Source organism: Anomaloglossus baeobatrachus, chromosome 5 (assembly GCF_048569485.1).
Source record: "Anomaloglossus baeobatrachus isolate aAnoBae1 chromosome 5, aAnoBae1.hap1, whole genome shotgun sequence".
NCBI classification, from domain to species: Eukaryota; Metazoa; Chordata; class Amphibia; order Anura; family Aromobatidae; genus Anomaloglossus; species Anomaloglossus baeobatrachus.
The window spans coordinates 495,750,046-495,774,049 of NC_134357.1; the positions used below are offsets into that span (position 1 = coordinate 495,750,046).

The window sequence follows — 24,004 nt, forward strand, 5'->3', positions numbered from 1 at the left end:
TTCCCCCATATCTGCTAAAATTACAAAAAGTAAATACTATAGGAAGAAAAGTTTGGAAGAATAAGGGCATATTCACACTGAGTGGAAATTTTTCATTGCTGAGGTCGCCACAAACCCATTGGAAAAGAGCGGTAAACTGTGCATGCAAGATATAGACATACACTGCTGATTCACAAGAAAAATCTACAAGAAAAATGTCCGAAAGAGGTACATGAGACTTGGAAAATCTTGGCAGGTACTATAATCTGCTGCGGATTTTACCTGCGCAAGTAAAATCCACAGGGGATTCCAACACATCTGAAATCTGTAAATGGATCTACGGCAAAAATCTAAATCTGTGGGTGGAGATACCACCTGTTTTGACGTGTTTGTGAGTGAAATACCCTTAGGTCTTGTCTCATGCACTCGACCAATTGATGTTGTATAGATTTACAATATGGACCCCATAGAGGTGTAGGGTCCCGTACCGATGCCCACTTACTATTTATGCATTCTGACTTTCTGGTTTTGGCCAGTAGATGACCACATCTTAGTAACCTTACCTCACTGGCATCTTTGCCTCGTCTATCAGCCGGAGGGCTTTGTGGGCCCCTGCGAGTGTTTATTGAATCTTCTTTGCCTCTTTTTAGTGTTTGTTTTGTCAGAGCGCAGTTCTCACAAGAGACAAATATTTACATTCAGAGATGTGTCGCTTTTGGCAGGGTACGAGAAAAGACGGAGGAAATAAAAAAAAACACCCTTCCTCTTTTTTTTTTATTTACTGTGGCGAGGAAATGATTTGTTTTCTTGTCTGCTTGACCCAGCGCAGGACAAAGCACCTTGCAAATATCAGCCACTTGACAAGAAATGAGCAAGCGGCCAAGCAACGAGCAGACGGGATCTGGAGAAGCGGGTGAGAATCTCTCCTCTATAAACGGGTGACATCATGGCGATGACATCATACCATTACAGAAGGTTAACCCCTCTGCTGCCATCACACTGCAACATGTCCCCGCTTCATTCTCAGCTGATCTTAACCCCAAGGGCCAACTACATTTCTTAGTTTTTAGCTGCTTTTTTATTTATTTCATTATTTACATGGCTTTGCGTTTTTTTGGTTTATTTTTTTTCTTACTTTTTATTTTTTATTTAATTTGTGCAAGTAATGAAGTAATGGCTTTTTTGGGGGCCATTCATGACTATAGTTAATTATTATTATTATCATTATTATTTATTTTTTATTTGTTTTTTTAAATAATTAATTAATTAAATAAATAAATAAATAAATAATAATCCTCACTAGTGATGAGTGAGCACTACCATGCTCGGTACTCAAAGTGAGCAGGTTGGACGCTTTGATGGGCTCGGATGCTTGTACAGGAAGATCTTCCGGAAAAATGCTTACGTTTCCCATTGACTTCCATTATATTCAGTATTCGAGTCGAACCCATCCAAACATCCAACCTGTTTGTTTCGAGCAGCCGAGTATGGTAGTCCTCACTCATCATTAGTCCTCACCTCTCCTTCATCTGATCCTCACCTTGCACACGTAGCTTCATGCTCCGTTGTTCCAGTCCAATGTATACGCCGAGACGCTCTTCAGGTCTTTTCTGCCTCCGGCACTCACTAGGGGGCACTAGAGGTGCAAAAAACCCCTCGGAGGGGGGGGGGGGGGGTCCACGGCTTGTAGACCGGTGGCCTACTATTGAGGACTGGCCAGAATAACCAAGTTCAGAGGACACTTCCAGTCCATACCAGGGTTTGTCACTTTTGAAGCCTATGGAGCCATCAATGTGACCAGGATGATACTGCCATAACTAGCCTATTATAACATCGTTATCGCTAGTGGAAAATGTCATGTATGAGACAGGCAAAGTCTCCAAATCCATAAATCGGGTCAGGACATCGCAACAGGCGGCCATTTACCCTCTAATGTAAACCAAGACACTTAGTGACTCACCGTTCTGCTCATCCAGTTCGTTTCCGATATCATATCCCATCTGCTTCTGTCGGGCGATAATGGACGAGAGGGCGTCCAGGCCGGCGTCTTGCTCTGTGTGAAGACATAATAGCAAATTTAATAAACGCACAATTGAACGTGTGAAGATTGTGGAACCGAAACCATTCATGAAACACTGAGAATACAAATATCGCTTTCATCCTCTTTTTTTTCTTGACTTCATATACTGTAGTTTTTTTTTTTATATAATAAAAATAACGTTATTTTATGGGAACAAGTTATTCTTTTTTCTTACTTTAAATAGTTTTTAACATTTATTTATTTATTTTACATATTGTATAATCTTGTTAATAGACGAGGTTATTGTTTGATTGCTGATGTAATAAAATTAAATAGCTCTGGCAGTGTATCATGCAATTTTGTATTGTGGCATATTACCAATAAGCCTACAACCTACAATAGCCCTCAGCCCAGTAGACCACTGCGCAACCAGCTCTGTCCTCACCTATTGTACCATCACCCATTCCCTGTAGACTGTGAGCCCTCGCGGGCAGGGTCCTCTCTCCTCCTATACCAGTCTGTCTTGTACTGTTAATGATTGTTGTACGTATTCCCTCTTTCACTTGTAAAGCGCCATGGAATAAATGGCGCTATAATAAATAATAATAATAATAATAATAATATTACGCCTCTTTCCCGGTCTGGTAGTGGTACAAAGATGGCAGACTTAAAGGCCATCATTATTCCCACAGCTGCCCATGGTGCCTATGATCACTTCCAATGGGTTGTCTCCGAAAGCCTTCTCCTTCTCTCTAACCTCTTAGATGCCACAGTCAATACCGAACATGGCATATAAACGGTTAACCATCCGAGATCGGAGCCGACCGAGTTTGGTCATTGTAGCAGGGTGCCTGTTGGGGGTGCGAGTGTAGCTTCTACTCCCAAATCTATCTCGGTGGTTGTACATTTAAAATACTTGTTTGCTACAATTATTGATGCAAATATTTGGAAATAATAATAATTCTTGCAATTTTATTGTTATTTCACTATTGGGCTACACTGGGGCAGGTAAGTTGATAGTAACTACCTACCTGCGCTGCTGTCAGCCCCTCTCCCCTGGCTCAGAGCGGTCATGTGAGCAATCCTGATGGGATTTTGCTACTTCCTGTGATGTCACTAGCCAGTTTCCTACTCCACACTGATGAAGACCTGGCTAGTTTCCTGCCAGCGTTGAGAAACATGTGATGGTGTCTCCGCAGTGTTGGATGTTGATCTCCCTAAGGTCAACCATCCTTGCTTATGTAGTCTTCTACTAGGCATTGCTCCCACTAGCCAGTTTCCTACTCCACACGGATGAGGGGCAAATACCCCGAAACAGCTGTCTGTGGATGGATACCATGTTTGGTACAGGTGGTCTCCTTTACTGGAGACTGCCCTTCCCGTGGTTGTTCCTTCCCGGTGAAAGACCTGGCTAGTTTCCTGCCAGAGTTGAGAAAAATGTGATGGTGTCTCCGCGGCTTTCTTGTTTTGAATACTTCCTGTGATGTCACGACGACAAGGGCATGAGCTTATGCTTGCCTTGTAGACTAGTATCAAAGCCGACGTCATGTAGCTGCCCTGCTGGGCAGGTACAGTGAGCCGGAGTCCCCGCCACCCCTCCCCAGCACCCTTCGCATATTCCGTACCCTTCCCACAACCTCCCACGTCACTGCTGTGGGACCCGTGAGCCGGGTGGTGGAGGCGGCGGCTGCCGCGGTGTCAGCGCCAGCACCAGGCCCTCTGCTCAGGATCGCATGTTCCAATGTATCGGCATCACAGATGCCAATACATTTGAAAGCACTGATGAGAGGGAGCGCTGCGCTGCTTCATATCACTTTCTCGCTGTCTATGCTCTCTGACAGTTCGTACAGCGGTGACGTCACTACTGTGCTGATATGTCCAGAGTACAGACAGCAGACAAACAAGGAGCAAGCAGCGGTGTCCGAGGAAAGGTGAGTATGTATTCCCTACATGGTGGGGGCTATAATGGGCTGCAGAGCGCTGTGTGTGTGGAGGGTGCAAAGCAATGTGTATGTGTGTGGGGGGGTGCAGAGCGATGTGTGTGGGGGTGTGCAGAGCAATGTGTGGGGGGGGTGCAGAGCGCTATGTGGTGGGGTGGAGAGCGATGTGTGTGGGGGTGCAAAGCGATGTGCGGGGTGTACAGAGTGATGTGTGTGTGGGGTGCAGAGCGCTATGTGGTGGGGTGCAGAGCGATGTGTGGGGGGGGTGCAAAGCGATGTGCAGGGGGTACAGAGTGATGTGTGTGTGGGGTGCAGAGCTGTGTGTGTGGGGTTGCAGAACGCTATTTGGGGGGTGCAGAGCGCTATGTGAGGGGTGCAGAGCGATGTGGGGGGTGCAGAGCGATGTGGGGGGTGCAGAGAGATGTGGGGGGTGCAGAGCGATGTGGGGGGTGCAGAGCGCCGTGGGTGGGGTGCAGAGCGCCGTGTGGGTGGGGTGCAGAGCGCCGTGTGGGTGGGGTGCAGAGCGCCGTGTGGGTGGGGTGCAGAGAGCCGCGTGGGGGAGGGGTGCAGAGCGCCGCGTGGGGGAGGGGTGCAGAGCGCCGCGTGGGGGAGGGGTGCAGAGCGCAGTGTGGGGGGTGCAGAGCGCCGTGTGGGGGGGTGCAGAATGCCGTGTGGGGGGGTGCAGAGCGCCGTGTGGGGGGGTGCAGAGCGCCGTGTGGGGGGGTGCAGAATGCCGTGTGGGGGGGGTGCAGAGCGATGTGTGGGGGGTTCAGATCGCTATGTGTGGTCTGAGGAGCCCTATGTGGTGGGGTGCAAAGCCCTAAGTGGGGCTGTTATTTCCAATGCTGTAGTGATGAGAGGTCAGTGCTGGGCAGAATACTGACAGCCAATGGAAAGGCAGAGGGCGGGGCTGGACAGTGAGGCCGGGCGGTGCCAGCTCTGACTGTGTGGTTTGGCACAGGAAGATGTCATGTTTGGTTGACCTGCATGTAAACAAAGAGCTGCAGAGAATAAAGGGATAATTCAAGAGGAACAAAAGATAGAAAACAAAAAAATAATAATATTGGGGTGTTTAAGATGACAACACAGCACATATTAGCTTAAAAACAAGTTGGAGATTATGTCGGATAACTTCTTTAATGAAATCCAATTGCAAAAGGTTTCTGATTTTTTGTTAGTCGCAAATACGTACATTAAAAGAAAAAAAAAGATCCTAATGGTGGACAAAACCCTTTAAGGCTCATCTCTCTGAGCCATAACATGGTGATAAGGGGTTAAGCTGAGAGCACCATGATACAGGTAAAGAGACCCATAATCCAGCGATGTATCACTTAGATTACTGGGTGCAGCCGTTCTGACATAGTTTTTAGAGCTGAGAAAGCTGCCCCGCCCACACCAGGCTCTCCATTTACAAAGTCAATAGACAGTGAGCTGCTAATTACAGCAGGGGGCGTGCCAGAAAACCAGGCACAAGGCAATGCAGTCTAAGCAATGATCATCTCCTGGTGCTAAAACAATCATTGCAAGTAAAGATTGCTGAAATTTGTGTTTTAACCCCTACAGCATGCTGTGCTTACATATTACATAACAAAAACCTGCTGACACATTCACTTCAAAAATTTCTTCGCCTTTTTAGTAGAAAGTTCCTCTGAAAATTGGGTTAATTGTGTGATCCAGCGAGGAGCGGACATCTTTGGGGAATCCAGCTGCAAGTGTTGAGTTTCCCAATAGCGCCACCACAGGTCAAGTGAGGTATTACAGTGTTCCTATTGAAATGAATGGGCTGCCTATGGAGTGTGTCAGCCTGCATAGTGGTGAGAGATTCAGCAGAATTCTGAATGCAGCTCTGGATGAGGATTGAGGATGATGTAATAGACCGATACAAGAAGTACCGCAGGCATTTACCTAACATAGAAACCCGCGCGTAGTACCAGGACACGGACTTATAATGGATCGACCAGACTCTGATTCGTTCCGTCTTAATCTGGGACATCACCATGGCTTTCAGGCACCACAAAGGCATGGCGGTGTCGGTGTGCAGAGACCCAGATGTGCGCTAATTGCATTTTCTCTGCATCAGAAAACTCTGAGGGTCTTATTTTCCCCTCCTTTTCTTAATTAGTGTTCCAGTACCTCAATACATAAAAGCTAAGACTGCTGCTGCCCTGGGATCGAAAATCCAGAAGAATCAGGAATGTATAAAAGGGAGGAATAAAAGAAAAAAAATAGCTAAAAATCTGCAAACGCTGTGACTTTCCATATTGTAACATTACTTCTCGGCTCATCCCCAACGCCAGCTATAAATACGGGACCTCCAGCGGTGAGCGGCACTCGGTGGAGTCGTGTGACGGGACGGCTGGGGATCTTTCCTTTCTTTGCAGGCTGATTTCTAGGAACGTTTTCTCGCTGCCAGAACATGTAATCTTGTCGATCTGACAGCTTTGTTCTTTGAAATTAGACCCAGAGAAACGTTTGCTACAAATTAGGCCTAATTTTCTGTAATGGTACGGTATGAGCGTACTTACACACAGAAAATCGGCTGATAATTGGTGTGGACAGCCCTAAAGAGAAAAAAAAAAAAAACCAGGGCGTTGTTGATCGCCGCTGAGGCCCAGTAGGACGGCCGGGTGGTGAGAGGTTGGATTGTTGTAGACGTTGGCATCGGCTGCCATTATACAGAGTATTACACATGGATGCAATCAGCACCCACGGATAATAGGAGAAGAAAGACATCTCCGAGGCCAGTTCTGCGCCCCACCAGGGATAGGAGATCTGCCCGTCACATCTGCCGGGGGGTAGGAAAGTGAAAAATGTGCAATTTTAAAAGGGGTCATCCATGACTGAGATTGGATAGGTCATCAATATCAAATCTGGTGGTGGTCCGACATCAAGCCCCCCCAAACAGAACCGCTGTTTGCAGCACCGACGACAGCTCAGTATTCTGCAAGGAGCAGCTGTTCTCAGTACTGCAAATCAGCTTCGATTAATGTGAATATGCTTGATTACTGCGCAATCTTCTCATGTGTGATCATCTCGAGTCTTAAAATTGGTCTGCGTATCCTACGCTACGCCTATGTGACGTCACTGTATCTCTCGCTGGGAGGGGTTACCTTGTATCATCCGTTGCTGTTGTTGCCTCAGCTCCCCATACCCAAGACCTCGGGTCTCCTCCGGTTCCTCCAACACCCATGGGTTGTACGGAGTAGGTCCTGAAGCTCCGCCGCCGCTCATCAGACTCGACCTGGTCAATCATTAGAAAAGAAGACATTAATGCACAATCAAAAAACTGAATTTATATCAATGTTCACCAACCTTAAACCTACAACTCCCAGCATGTCCTGACAGCCACCCCAGATATCAGTGTAAGTCACTTCTGGCTTGTGTGCGACACAAGAGTGCCCTGTTTCTCCAAAAATGAGACAGGCTTTTATTTTTTACTCTTAAAAATGGGCTAGGGCTTATTTTCAGGGGATGTGTTATTTTCTTTTCCAAGTACAACAATCTACATTTATTCTTGAACAAGCAAACCCCAAAAAACCCAAACAACATTTATATGAATCTGTGTAAATTTTATCTATCTATAAGAAGAGCAAGCTGGCGTGTGTGTGTGTATGTATGTATGTATGTATATATATCACACACACACACACACACACACACACACACACACACACACCAGCTTGCTCTTCTCTTCGGCTTTAGTCCCCTGCAATTAAGAGACCTTTAGTAACAATATGATGTCACAAAGGTCCTTACGCAGTCGTACCAATCATATCAGGATAGAGATGCTGGGGGCCCTAGGAGAATGGGAACCTGTGAAATTGCCCAGTTTGCTCTCCCTTCTCCTAATACCAGTCCTGCACACAAGCCTGTTCAGTTCTTTTAGACTCCTGCAATTAAGAGACATTTGGTAACAACATGGTCACATGACTGATATCACAAAGGTCCTTAAGCAGTCTTACCAATCAGGATAGGAATGATGGGGACCCCTGGGGACCCCAGGAGTTTGGGGGTCCTGTAAAATTGCCCAGTCTGCTCTTCCTTCCCCCTAATGCCAGTCCTGCTTAGGCTGCTTTCACACATCCGTTTTTCACCATGCTGCGGCACAATCCTGTAAAAAATGGAAAGAACGGTTCCGGCGTTTATTGACGCCGGATCCGTTCCTTCCCCCATAGACTTGTATTAGCGTCGGATTTTGCCGCATGGCCTTGCGCTGCATCCGGCTTTTGCCAGAACCAGTGTAAATAGCTGATCCGGCGGCCGGATGAAATGCTGCTTGCAACGTTTTTTGTCTCTGGCAAAAAAACGTATGGCGCCGGATGTTTCAATGAAAGCCTATGAGCGCCGGATCCATCATCATCCGACATAGAACGGAATCCAACGACGGATCCGGTTTTTGAACTGCGCATGCTCAGTAGCACAACTGATCCGTCAAATAACGGAAGGAACGCATGGAAAAATCTGATGCAACACATCCATTTTTACGCCGGATCTATTGCATCAGTTTTTTTTTGCCGGATTGTGCCGCACGGCAAAAACCGGATGTGTGAAAGCAGCCTTACCAGCTCGTCTCATGCTCAGTTCTTTTAGATTCCTGCAATAAAGAGACCTTTGGTTACATCATGGTTACATGACTGTGAAGTCACCAAAAGTCCTTAAACAATCTTAACCTCAGAATACAAGTACTGGGGGTCCCTAAGAGAGTGGGAGCCCTGAGAAACTGCACAGTCTGGCTCCCCTTAACGCCGGTCCTGTCTTTAACTAGGGCATATTTTTGGAGTAGGGCTTATATTTCAAGCATACTCCAAAAATCCTGTAAAATAATTCTAGGTCTTATTTTTGGAGAAATGGTATTATTTGATAGTACGATATCAGAGCTGGATGTGAAAGGGGCTGACTGATTGCTCATTTCAATTCCCAAGCCAGACCCCTTTTGTATCACAGCAGATGACGGAAAAAAAAAAAAAAAAGGGGGCTGGCTTACTAATGAAAATGAGTAGTCAGACAGCCCCTTCACGCACAGCATTGATAAAGTACCTAAAGTTGGAAGTGGCGCTTCCGGGACGTGGGACCAACACCGACATCTCCAGATTGGGCTTCTACGGTTTCCTGTCACCAGTCACAAGAGCGCTGCCCATCAACAACACAGGTTATCGTCAGGATAAAAAAATCCACAGGAGGAACATGAGCAGCTATTTAGTCTGTAGGTGGGCGATTCTGGTTTGCAAACACTGAGCTGATAAATATTTCATATTTTTTATTATATATATATATATTATATATATATATATATATATATATATATATATACATATATATATATATATATATATATACATATATATATATATATATATATATATATATATATATATATATATATATATATATATACACATGTATACATATACACATATACACACACACACACACACACAATAATATATATTTATATATGGATATCTATATCTATATCTATATCTATATATATATACATATATATTATTGTGTGTGGGTGTATATATATGTGTGTATATATAAGTATATAAATATATATATATATATATATATATGATAGATATATATATGTATACATACACATACATACATACATACATACACACACAGAATATTATTAATTATTATTTTATGACATTTGTTTCTCCAAGAAAACGCCTTTAATGCTCTATTCCCAAATATCGCAAGCCAAACAATTTTGAAATAAGAAAAGACAAAATTTTGCACAGCGCAGGGTCAGGGTTCAAGACTGCTGACATTACTGCACTGGAAAGGAACATGCCATTAGGTGGAGTTCGGCGCCATCTACTGATCAGTTTTGGGAATAACTCAATCCTAATGTAAATCTATAGTGGGGCACAATGCAGGAACATTTTTGGAATGGGGACATGTGTTGCAATTCTGTACACAGACTCACACTTGATATAATGTGGAGGTATGGACTGCAGGGCTGGGATCGAGAAAGTTAGAAGCAGATTCAGAAGGAAGAAAAAAAAAATACCAAAAAAAAACAAAACGTTCCTTTCTCAGCTTACAAGCAAATATCACACTCATAAATCGTCACTGTCGTTTGATCAAACTAGTACAAGGGAATATAAAAAGCTGTATTATAGCTTATGAGCGAAATATGTTTCTTTCTCCACATATGAGCCATTGCTTCTCATCCCCCCTGCCTCTGGGATCTCATCCTCATTTATACTTCAAAAATTGATAAAATGTATCCAGAGCAATACAGGTTGGCCAATAAGATCACTGAGAGATCAGATTACAGCTGCCTATTGAAGTCTATGGGGGGGAGATGGCAGCAAAATGACAGGCAAACCCTGCTGCTTTGTATTATGTGTTTTCTTTCACCCCAGTACAGCACTCACAGCTACACTACTCAGTACTGCTATATTATGTCCTCCATGCTGCTGCTGATTTCTATGTTTTATCTGGCCCCACAAATATACTGCTATGTACTGCTATGTAATGTCCTCCTTACTCCACTGTTTTATCAGTGCGCCACTCACCCATTCACAGCTACATTGCTTAGTACTGCTACATCATGTCCTCCACGCTGCTGCTGATCAGGGACTCCCTCATACATGACTCATGTTTGTGATAAATTTACTGTAGTAAAATGGTAACATCACTACTTATATCATGTGAACTGCAGCACAGATTCATCTCAACTAAAAGCGGAGATTCTTTGATCAGGAATTGGACATTTCATAACTTTCCCAAATTCTTATGAAAAAATATTCATCACATTCTGCATTAAACCCCTGTACCCTCTTTTTTTTACCCTCTTACAGTTGAAACCAGAAGTTTCCCTCCACTCTCTATAAAGACACATCTGCATGTTTTTCTCACTATCTGAAATTAAGTCAGAATAAACCTTTCCTGTTTTAGGTCAATTAGGAACCAAAATTACGGTATTTATATTTGCCAAATGCCGGAATAATAAGAGAGATTGTTAATGCATTTTTATTACTTCCTAGAACGACAAAAGTTTACATACACTAAGAGAACTATGCCTTTAAACAGTATGGTACAGCCCATATGATGTCATGTCTTTGGAAGCTTCTGATAGGTTTATTGGCAACATCTGAGTTAATTAGAGACACACCTGTGGATGTATTTTAATGCACACCTGAAACACACTGCTTCTTTGTGTAGCATCATGGGAAATTCAAAAGAAATCAGCAAAGATCTCAGGAAGAGAATTGTGGACTTGAAAAAGTCTGGTTTATCTATGTGTGTAATTTCCAGATACCTGAAGGTGCCTTGTTCATCTGTACAAACAATTTAAATAAAAAAAAAATTCATTCACACAATACTGAAATCTGCTGATATACCCCCTTCCCAGTTATTGATGGAAGGGCAGCTAACAGGATGCAGCAGATCCACAATGCTTGTCATCCACTGAGATGCCCATGAGGTGTTTGCCCCCTGGCGCTCATATACATAAAGGTGGGAGTCCTATACCGTGCAGTGCACCATTCTGCTTTACAGAATACAAGTTATGGCCATACTATTACACAGATGAGCTGGACTGCACCCTTAGGCGGGCTTTGCACGTTGCGACATCGCAAGCCGATGCTGCGATGTCGCACGCGATAGTCCCCGCCCCCGTCGCAGGTACGATATCGTGTGATAGCTTGCGTAGTGAAAATTATCGCTACGCCAGCTTCACACGCACTCACCCGCCCTGCGACCGTCGCTCTGGCCGGCGACCCGCCTCCTTCCTAAGGGGGCGGGTCATGCGGCGTCATAGCGACGTCACACGGCAGGCGGCCAATAGCGGCGGAAGGGCGGAGATGAGCAGGATGTAAACATCCCGCCAACCGCCTTCCTTCCGCATATCCTACGGAAGCCGCGGTGATGCCGGTAGGAGATGTTCCTCGCTCCTGCGGCTTCACACACAGCGATGTGTGCTGCCGCAGGAACGAGGAACAACATCGGACCGTCGCGTCAGCGTAATTATGGATTACGCCGACGCTGCACCAATGATACGATTACGACGATTTTGCGCTTGTTAATCGTATCATCTAGGCTTTACACACTACGATGTCGCATGCGATGCCGGATGTGCGTCACTTTCAATTTGACCCCACCGACATCGCACCTGCGATGTCGTAGTGTGCAAAGCCACCCTAAGAAGGGTTTTCGGGTCTGTTATATTGATAATGTAAGAAAGTTCAATGGTATCCAGCTCACCTGTTCCTCCTCCAAGTGCACGGCATCTGTCCAAGACAATCCAAGAAAAACTTTGTTCCAGCACATACAGAGTATAACCTTCTTTTATTGGAAAAATATAGTAAAAAAAAAAACCAAAAAAAAAAACCACAGGAATGGTAGGTGAAAAAACAGCAAAGTGGCCCCAGAAACACCGGTTTACGCGTTTCGAGGTGTGCGCCTCTTAATCATAACCACCTATGATTATGATTAAGAGGCGCACGCCTCGAAATGCGCAAACCGGTGTTTCTGGTGCTAGTTTGCTGTTTTTTCACCTACCATCCATGTGTGTTTTTTACTATATTTTTCCAATAAAAGAAGGTTATACTTCGTATGTGCTGGAACAAAGTTTTTCTTGTTCTGTGATGTTGATACCCTATCCTTACCGGAGACCCCACTGATCAGCTGTTACCAGACCCCGCAGTGGCCAGAAGTATACTGAGCTGTATCAAAAGTTCCTACAAAGAGCCTTAGGTAGAATTGTTACATTACTGATTACTGTCCATGAAGCTTTGACCATAAGCTGCTATCTTCACACTGAGCATGGTATTGTTCTGTACTGAAACACTTTTAACTCCGACTCATTAAAAAAGTGAGAGACAATGGTCGTCATTTATTGATCGCCTCTTTTATACTGTTGCAGAGACACAGCCTGATTGTCTCTGTAGGAAAATGTAATGTCTCTAGACATGTTTGGTAAGCAGAACTTCCTCTGGGTCCTGTGATCGGAGCGGCTTGGTTTTTTTTTTTTTTACTGGTGTGAAGATTAAAGATTATCCAATTAGCCACCCACTGCCTGCGTTCACTTAATCGCCTAAACCCCTGAAATCACGGCTGTGCGCTGGACTGTGCACATCGCTTCTGATTACACCAGCAGATTTAACTAATTATCACAATTGTTAAGAAGGTTGGCCCTGTACAGGCGCAGGGGGGTACATCTTGGGTCTATAAAGTGCGGGGTGGATAAAGAGCCATTGTGGGACCCCAAATTGTATACTGTACTCTGAGCCCACTCTACCTGATACAAGTGAGCTCCCAACAGCCCGACATAAATCAGTACAAATTATACATCAGTACGACAGGTCTTGGGTCTTGTGGGGCGTTCCCGGTATACGGCAGGTCTTGTGGGGCGTTCCCGGTATACGGCAGATCTTGTGGGGCATTCCCGGTATACGGCAGATCTTGTGGGGCGTTCCCGGTATACGGCAGGTCTTGTGGGGCGTTCCCGGTATACGGCAGGTCTTGTGGGGCGCTCCCGGTATACGGCAGGTCTTGTGGGGCGTTCCCGGTATACGGCAGGTCTTGTGGGGCGCTCCCGGTATACGGCAGGTCTTGTGGGGCGCTCCCGGTATACGGCAGGTCTTGTGAGGCGTTCCCGGTATATGGCAGGTCTTGTGGGGCGCTCCCCATATACGGCAGGTCTTGTGGGGCGTTCCCGGTATACGGCAGGTCTTGTGGGGCGTTCCCGGTATACGGCAGGTCTTGTGGGGCGTTCCTGGTATACAGAAGGTCTTGTGGGGTGATCCAGGTATACAGCAGGTCTTGTGAAATGTTTCCTCTACATGGAGGATCTTCTATGGCAGTTACATGGGGCATTTCCGGTATATGTTGTATGTTGCGTCTTTTGGGTCATTTCCGGAATAGGCCAAGTCTTGTGAGGTGTTCCCGGGATAGGGCAGGTTTTGTGGAGCATTTCCGGTATACATTGGTTCTTGTGGGGCATTTCTGGGACAGAGTGAGTCTTATGAAGTGTTCCCGGGAAATGGCGGATCTTGTGGGTGTTCTCGGATGCAACAGTTCTTGTGGGGTGTACTCAGTATATGGCTGGTTTTGTGTGGTATCCTCAGTATTCAGTGGATCTTGTGGGGTGCTACCAGTATGCAGTGGTTAGTACCTACAAAAAGTGATCCAAGGAAGGGGAACTGATCATCTGGCTACAGGGTCATGGACTCCCGATGCTTATTGAGGTTTGTGGAGAATTAAGGAGTCCGTCTGATACCACAGAAGATTGACCGTACCTCAAATTATTGATAAATGTACTGTTGACTGTGATAGAAAGGCATCAGGAGATGCGAAGCATCTCAGCGATGACAGAAATGTGTAACAACACACAAGGGTTCGTACTGTACAGCCACTGACCAGAGTGCCCATAATGACCTCTCTCCAATGCCTAAAGTGCCTACAAGAGGGCAAGAGAAAATCATAACTGGACCATGGACGAAGGTGTCCTGGTCTGATGAATCACATTTTCCATAATGTGTGCGGCTGACTGTATGTGCCAAACTCGGGGAAAAGATGACACCATCATGTATTATGTTCAGAAGACAAGCCAACAGTTGCAGAACGATGGGGCAATACTTTACTGGAAAACTTATGTCATGGCAACATATGGATGTGACATGTACCACCTACCTAATAATTGTACGATACCAACCATCATGGCAGCTGGATTACTTAATGGTGGTGCTTTAGAAGGATAATGGTCTTGAGGACATGAGAGATCAAAGTGATAACTTGTCTCAAAATTGCCCAGATCTTAGCCCCATAGATCATCTGTTGGATGTGCAGGAGAAACAAGTCAAGGTATTGTGACTTGACCAGGACTCCACAACCGTCAACGTCCTGTGGTATCAGGCAGCAGATCCTATAAGTTGCTCGGTGCGGCCTCCATGAATTGGACTTGTTTTTACAGCACATCCCACAGATGATCAGACTGAAATCTAGAGATTTAACACTAGAAGTCCCAGGAATTTCGAGCTCCACAGGGTTTCAATGGTAGAAATGTTAAATGACCCCTCTCTGGGACTTCTAGTGTTAAGAGACAAGTTGTTGTTCATATTTTTGTCATGTTCCTCAGATCAGTTCTGATCAACCATTTTACAGCTGACACACGCGCTGCCATTAGGGAACTGTGATGCCATGAAGGGGGCACTGTACAAGGTTTAGTTGGGTTGCACTTGTCAGATGCACATGACGCCCGCACCCACGGGCATGTATTCGGTAAACAGGAGAATTAAGAACACACACACATTATATATATATATATATATATATATATATCCCCAACACAGCAGCTGTCAGGGGATAATTCACATCTATAGAAGCCCCTTTGTCATCTTAAAGGTTAAGTGGTAACCTAAGCAATGTCTTACCTGCTTGTTTTTGACATTTTCATTGGAAAAGAAATATTTTGACTCCCGCAGTTCAGTATAAGTATTCACTGCCTGAGCGGGAGTCAGTGAGTTATGACGAAATATAAACTCCGATTAATTTCCAAAATTTCTTCAGAAGAGAAGATGTGGGTGCTGGGACCCAAACCTTCATATGATCAGCAGAGCAGTAAGCGTGACAGAGATCGTCACATGGAGGGAGGAAGGGGGGACGGAAACTGTCAGCTCAGGGCACAGGGGCTGACGGACACGGTGTGAAAGGCCGGAAAAAGGAGTCAAAACGTTCCAGTTCTTAAATAAGAAGAAAGGGCGGATTCATCGCTCTGGTACCTCTGCCCCTGTGCCCTATTCAAACTGGCAGTCGTAATGGCTTAAATTGGACGGTCAAATGGTCGCTCCATGCTGTGTACGTCCAGACAACTGCGTGGAAATGTACTCAGTGGGAATAAGGGTTTATAACACAAAAAAAAAAAAAAAGTCCAGTAAATCTGCCCACAAATAATCACACACACACACACGAAATTATATATCTCACACACACACACACACACACACACATATACACACACAAATAGGGATATTTGGCTTTCAGATTAAATTTATGTAAAACGTAAAAAGTTCACTCTATGGTGATATTTTATCATAAAATCAGAGCATTTAGGTAGAAGCATGCAATGGTGGTTTCCTCATCTCATACAAATTATTGAAACACGAGTCTAACAGTGGTGTATACCCCCAAAAAATGTCAGCATCTCAACTTGTCATGTGGCCTTGAGCATCAATTACAGCTGAAAAAGATGCCTCCTGCTGGTCACCAGTGGAGTTACTATCTGAGGCATGACATCACACTCTTCTTGAAAGGCAGCCATCAGGTCATTGAGATTCTGGGGTACAGAGTTACGGCCTCTACACAGAGACTCAGCTGATCCCATAGGTTTTATATGGGATTCAGGTCTGGAGAAAGTGCCAGCCGATCTATTTGAGGTGCCCCAGTCTCCAGCAGGCATCAGACCATTGTCATCCATGAAGATGAAATTAGACTTGTGATATCCATGCAGAGACACAATTACTGGATTAATGAGGTTATTCTCGTAATAGGGGTTTGTCATTGTACCATTCACAAAGTGTAGGGCAGTTCTGTACTGACTAGACACACCAGTCCATACTGTAATACCACCACCAAAGGCTCGACTGGTGAGAGCAGTGGCTGATACACAGTGCTCTCCTTGACGTTTCCAACATTGTTGGCGGCCATGAATCGATTTCCGTCAGTGAACAGAACTGAGGCTCACTGGTCCCTCGTCCAGTGCAGAAAATGCCTGTGCTCGGTGGTGTGGTTAGGTACCCTTGCAGGTTATCTATCAAGCAGACCAGGCTGGTTAAACATTTTTTATGGTCTGATGTGACACTTGGGGGCCCCTCACCTTCCTTACATGTGCCTGGAGTTATGTAGCATTCATCTTTCGGTTTTAAAGGGCATTGTTCACAATGAAGCAGCCATCAGTGTGGGATGCGGCCAAAAGACGTCCACTTCTATTCCTTTCTGTGTGACTTTCTCCAGTCTCTCTGTAGGTCTGTTCGAACATGCTGGTGACACTCTAATATCAGTGGTCACGTCTACATGAGAACATCCTGCTTGAAGCCTCACAATGGCGCAGTACTGATGATCAATTGTTAGGTGTCGTCTTGGTCTCATGATTTCAGAATGTGAACAGCCTGATGAAGAGGACTGTTTAATACCAAATTCTAATTGAACACAAAAATGTATTGGTCGATTCATGGATCAAACACCTGTTGTGAATTTTGTCATTAAGCTACCTCTTAGAAAACAGCAAGTTGTGCAAAAAGTACAGAAACTTTGAACAGTTGGACATGTGCATCCAAAAGCTTAGAGAAGGTCGCATTAATTAAGGTCACCTGAAAAGGTTAGAGTGCATTTTAGAATCATCCTGAAATTCCCCCCCAAAAGCCAAATATCCCTAACTTTTTGTGAGTAGTGCGTAATAATATACACACACAAAACACACACACAGACACCGTATTTCTCTGACTATTGGGCATTTTTTTGCCCCAAATTTGGGAGGAAAGTCAGGGAGGGAGGCGGTGGAGCAGGTCACAAGAGGCAGTATCAGGGTCGTCGCTGTAGGTAGCCAGCAACTGGGGTGAACAAGTGTGCCCACTATTAAAGAAAATTAATATTCACTGCTTTGCACACAAACAATCCCAGGCGTGGGAAGCAGTGAATATTCATTTTAACGTCAGCGTGTAACTCAAGGCACATAGCAGTGACATCATGCACTACCACGCTTACACGTCAGTCAGGTGCCGGAATCAGAAGAGGACACCTTGTACCGGGGAAGCGGGTGGAAGGTGAGTAGAATCGTTTATTTAAGGTGTGTGACATAACGGGAAGCTTGGGCCCATGATGAAGAACATACATAGCAGGATGGGCCCATCATGGGGATCATATCAGGATGGGGGACATTAGTACAGAATTTGGGGTCATTACCCCCATAACAGCGTCAGCAGCAGATTCCCCCCCATAACAGTGCATTATGACCACATTTCTTGCTTACATAGGTTTTAGAGGTGGAGAGTAGGAAAAACAAACTGTGTCTTCTACTCCAAAAAATACAATATTGCATGCTTCTACCTAAATGCTCTGCTTTTATGATAAAATATCACCATAGAGTGAACTTTTTACGTTTTACATAAATTTAATCTGAAAGCCAAATATCCCTATTTGTGTGTGTGTCTGTGTAATAATTATATATATATATATTTTTATTAATATATATATATACACACATATATATATATATATATTATATACACACACACACACACACACACACACGTCACCAATTTTCTAAATAAATATATTTTTAAAGGGGCTATTGACATGATATTTTCACCAGATGCCGGTAACAACCTATCCAATCCACATAGGCAAAGAAATCAAACCATAAGCATAGTTCTGTAAAAAGCCTTGGAAACTCATGACACCAGCTGAAATCTATCAATAATTAGAAAGCAAGTCTCATTACCAACATGCAACACAAAAAACATCTCATGATGGGTAAAATAAGTGATCTGTCTCAAAACTTTCGCAACCTTATTGTTGCAAAAGATACTGATGCAAAACTGTAGGAGGGGAAAAAGCGCAATAGGGTCTTACCCGGTATAAGGGTAGACAGACAAGACAAAAAACACTCACCTGGTGAGGTTGTGCCAGTCACAACCCCTTATGATAACCTGTGAGTGCCTGGTGGTTTAGCTGCAGCCCTGGGAGAGGATCTTTGTATTATACAGGTAGAAGAGAAGACCGGGTTTATGCCGCGCTAGAAACCACTGATGCGTGTAATTTAAAAGATTTCCTTTTTATTTAACAGTTGCTACGCGTTTCAGAGACATCCATCTCCTTCCTCAGGAAAAGAAATCATCTGATTTCTTTTCCTGAGGTCCTGAGGAAGGAGATGGATGACTCTGAAACGTGTAGAAACTGTTAAATAAAAAGGAAATCTTTTAAATTACACGCATCAGTGGTTTCTAGCGCGGCATAAACCCGGTCTTCTCTTCTACCTGTATAATACAAAGATACTGATGGAATTGGTTACAGAAGAATTTCTCAACTACAGAAGATTCCAATAAGCAAAGTTGTGGCCATAATCCACAAGTGGAAAGAACATAATTTCACTATAAACTGGCCATGACCAGGTGCTCCCGCAAAATTTCAGCGGAGGGAAAAAAACTGTCAAAAGAGTTGTTCAATACATCATAATATACACCATGTTTGGAGGCCAAAAGGCACTCTATATTACCCCAAAAACATCACAGCAACAGTGAAGTTTGGAGGTGGGAACATCATGGTGTGGGGCTTTTTTTAAACTTACGTCACTGGCAAACTTCATACAATTGAAAGAAGGATAAATAGACAAATGTACAGAGACATTTTTGATAAAAATCTGCTCTCATCTACTAGGATGATGAAGATGAAACGAGACATTTCAGCAAGACGATGATCCCAAACACACAGCCAAGAAAACTCTCAATTTGTTTCAGGAAAAAGAAAAAAAATATATATATATTTTAGTCCCTCTAAGGACATGTAGAGGAGAAAATCTGCTTGGAATTGAAACATATTCAGCAGTCAATTTGGCCACAAATTTCCCACATTGCAATACAAAGGATCCAACAACACATGTAAGACATGCAGAGGTCACTCCAGTTTGGCAGTATGCTTTGGGTCATTGTCCATTTGGAAGACCCATTTCCGCTCAAGCTTTAGGTTCCTGGCTGATGTCTTGAGATGTTGCTTCAGCATTGCCACATAATCTTCTTTCCTCATGATGCCATCTATTTTGTGAAGTGCACCAGTCCCTCCTGCAGCAAAACAACCCCCTCAACATGATGCTGCCACCCCGTGTTCACAGTTGGGATGGTGTTCTTAGGCTTCAAAGCTTCTCCCTTTTTCCTCCAAACGTAACGATGGTCATTTGTTCCTGTGTGCATTTGCTAACATTAATCTGGCTTTTTAATTGTTTCTTTTGGAGTAATGGCTTCATCCTGGCAGAATGGCATTTCACTCCATGTTGATACAGTACTCATTTCACTGTGGATAATGACACAATCTTACCAGCTTCCGCCAGCATCTTCACAATGTCTTTTGCTTTTGTTCTTAGGTTCATATGCACATGTCAGAAGAAACCACGTTCATCTCTGGTACACAGAACCCATCTCCTTCCTGAGCGGTATGATGGCTGGACATTCCCATCTTGTTTGCACTTGTGTATAATTGTTTGTACAGATGAACGAGGCACCTTCAGGTATTTTGAAATTGCACCCAAGGATGAATCAGACTAGTGCAAGTCCACAATTCTCTACCTGAGATCTTGGCTGATTTCTTTTGACTTTCCCATGATGCTACATAAAAAAGCAGTGTGTCTCAGGTGTGCATTAAAATACATCCACAGGTGTGTCTCTAATTAACTCAGATGTCACTAATAAACCTATCAGAAGCTTCCAAAGACATGACATCATCATATGGCTTGCGCCATATTGTATAAAGGCATAGTACTCTTATGGGTACTTTGCACACTACAACATCGCAGATGCGATGTCGGTGGGGTCAAATCGAAAGTGACGCACATCTGGCGTCGCTGTCGACATCGGAGTGTGTAAATCGTTTTTGATACGATTAATGAGCGCAAAAGCATCGAAATTGTATCAACGGTGTAGCGTCGGTCATTTCTATAATTTCGGAAGGACCAAAGTTACGATGTTGTTCCTCGTTCCTGCGGCAGCACACATCGCTGTGTGTGAAGCCACAGGAGCGAGGAACATCGCCTTACCTGCGTCCCGGCTGCAATGCGGAAGGAAGAAGGTGGGCGGGATGATTACGTCCCGCTCATCTCCGCCCCTCTGCTTCTATTGGCCACCTGCCGTGTGACGTCGCAGTGACGCCGCTCGACCCGCCCCCTTAGGAAGGAGGCGGTTCGCCGGCCAGAGCGACGTCGCAGGGCAGGTAGGTGCGTGTGAAGCTGCCGTAGCGATAATGTACGCTACGGCAGCTATCACAAGATATCGCAGCTGGGACGGGGACTATCGAGCTCGGCATCGCAGCAATCGGCATGCGATGTCGTAGTGTGCAAAGTACCCCTTAGTGTATGTAAAACATTAACTTTGCAGAAAGTAATACAAATGTCTTAAAACATTCTCGCTCTCTCATTATTCTGGCATTTGGCAAATATAAATAATTTTGGTTCCTAATTAATAATAATAATAATAATAATAATAATAATAATAATAATTTTATTCATTTATATAGCGCTATTAATTCCACAGCGCTTTACATACATTGGAAACACTGTCCCCATTGGGGCTCACAATCTAGAGTCCCTATCTGTATGTTTTTGGAGTGTGGGAGGAAACCGGGGTACCCGGAGGAAACCCACGCTAACACGGGGAGAACATACAAACTCCTTGCAGATGTTGTCCTTGGTGAGATTTGAACCCAGGACCCCAGCGCTGCAAGACTGCAGTGCTAACCACTGAGCCACCGTGCCTAAAAGGTCAAGGTTTGATCTGATTTCATGTCAGATAGTGAGGAAAACATGCAGATGTGTCTTTTTTGATAGTGTATGTAAACTTCTGGTTTCCACTGTATCTAATCTCATCATGTTTGATAATGTGTGCAAGACAATGAATCTAATCACACCATGTGTGATACTGACTGTGAACCAGTGTATCTAATCCCATCATATGTGATACGGTCTGTGAGATAATGTATTTAATCACATCATATACAACGTCAGCTGTGTCAGTGTCTCTATTAGGCCCGTTTCCCAGTTTCGGATGCGGCACACATGCAGTACAGTAGATTAATTTACAGTGGAAGTGCGACACCATGCGGTTGTGTGCTTCATGCACAACCGCATTTGTCCACATGGTGTCGCACTTCCACTGTAAATGAATCTACTGTACTGCATGCGTGCCGGATCCGGCGAAATGCCGGATGTGTGAAACGACCCTTAGCACACCCCAACCTAACTGTCTGCTGCAAAACTACAACTCCCAGCAAGCCCATACAGCTGCAGGCTACTTACTGAAGTGCATTGCCCTCCAGGATTGGTGCAGAGAGCTGTGTAAGCCATAAGGCACTTTTTGGATGAGCCAAAAATTGGTGAACAATCGTTAGTATGAATGATCGTTACCAATTATCCGCCGATATAAACATGCCAGCAATCACGTGACGAGCGAGCAAAACGATTATTGACAGCAGCAGGTCCCATCGCCCTTTGTACACAGCGGACGTGTTTCCAATAATGTCCTGTGTGGGGACAGAACGATTGCACTAGGATTCTGTCCCCATTACGGTTCGTCAGATCGGTCTAAACAGGTCAGTAAATATCACAAAACTACTAGTATGTTATTAGCAAAAGTTGAAAAACAAAAAAAAAAAGCAATATGTTTTGTCCTCCGGTCCAGATTTCTCACCTTATGACGTCGGGTTCGGGGCCTTCAAACTTGAAAGACATCTGCAGCTGTCGCTCTTTGGTGAGGAGCTCGTCCACGAGGGTCTGTCTCCGGTCTCCCTCCAGCTGGGTGCTGCACCGGATCGAAGTTAAGACCATAAAATCGGTAGCATTTGGAATTATAATGGGGTGTAACTAGGAAGCCACGGACTGAAACAGGGTCTCTATGCCTTGTTTATTTTACACAGCCCCTAAAACGAGGATCATGGTACTTTGCTGTGGTAGCATGATGAACTCCTTGGCAAAATGTGACCAATATATACAACACAGAGACACAGGGGTATGTAAGGAGTGGGTGCTGGCTGTGTTATAAAGCTGACACCCACAAACAAAAGAATACAGCACCCTTCTGTAAGCACTACAATATAACCAAACAGAAAATATGACATGTAAACTGCATTAATGCTAAATGGAATATACTTAGAAAAATGAAGGTACTTAGTGCATAAATTGGCCAATTCATGTGAGCCCATCAACCACGACATGGTGACCTTTCTTTGATGGGACCCTAAACCTTATATTTATCAAACATGCCTCTCCTGTGTTAAAAGCCTACAAATTTAAAAGGAAAGGTAGGCTCCAGCACTAATTAAAAACAACCTTGGAGGTGTTGACTGCCTCCTTCTCGGACTGTCCATGCGTCCGATCAGCCCAAGGTTGTTTTTAATTAGTGCTGGATCCTACCTGACCTTTTAACATGTAGGCTTTCAGCCTGGGAGAGACATGTTTGATAAGTATTAGGTTTAGGGTCCAATCAAAGAAAGGTCACCTTGCCGTGGTGATGGGCTCACAAAAATAGACCAATTTATGTATATTCCATATAGCATTAATGCAGATTAAATTTCAAATATTCTTCTGTATTTTTTGGTTTGTGTATTTTGCAGTCATAGCAGCTTGCCCCTGTTTACACTTGCTTTATTTCTTATTATGCAGTCATAGCAGCTTGTATCCATTCACACTGGCTTTATTTCTTATTATGCGGTCATAGCAGCTTCCACCTGTTCACAATTGCTTTATTCCTCATTATGCAGCCATATCAGCTTGCACCTGTTCACACTTGCTTTATTCCTTTTGGAGGTCCTGGTCAGATTTTGTTTTTTTGCAGTTTACTATTGGAAGAGCTGATTGCCTCCTTTTCTGACTGTGCTCTACTCCCATCAGCACAAGGTTATTTTTAATTAGTGCTGGATCCTACTTACCCATTACATTTGTAGCCATCTTTGATAAATATTAGGTTTAGGATGCCATGATACAAAAGTCACCAATAGCTGACCTGAGAGCACTCCAATCACATCAATTTACTCCTTAGATGCCACAGTCAATAGCGACTGTAGCATCTAAGCGGTTACACAAAAGGGTGTTACTCAATTTCCTACTTTCTAATGTTAAAAATATGAACATTTTTGATAACTATTAAAATATAACATTTTAGCAATAAAAAGAAAAAAAATCCTTGGCTAATAATAATTATAGTAATAAATACTAAAATATTATTTATTATTATTAATAATAATAATAATAATAATAATAATAAAAAAAAGGCAGTGCTACCATTGTTTTTTTCTATTAGGGTCTCTTTTTTAGGCCAGTTACTAAATAATAATAATAAAAAAAAAATTAACC

General features: G+C 43.9%; 1 protein-coding gene across 2 annotated transcripts in view; it reads right to left on the reverse strand.

Moving 5' to 3' along the window:
* STX8 (syntaxin 8) overlaps positions 1-24,004 on the reverse strand; it is a 273,887-nt gene that overhangs the window by 237,703 nt on the left and 12,180 nt on the right. For both annotated transcript variants that reach the window (XM_075347946.1, XM_075347945.1), the window contains exons 4-6: positions 22,344-22,454; positions 7,050-7,180; positions 1,940-2,032 (exon numbers count right to left, since the gene is read on the reverse strand). In XM_075347946.1, the coding sequence (XP_075204061.1) occupies positions 1,940-2,032; positions 7,050-7,180; positions 22,344-22,454 (335 nt within the window). The remainder of the gene's footprint in view (positions 1-1,939; positions 2,033-7,049; positions 7,181-22,343; positions 22,455-24,004) is intronic.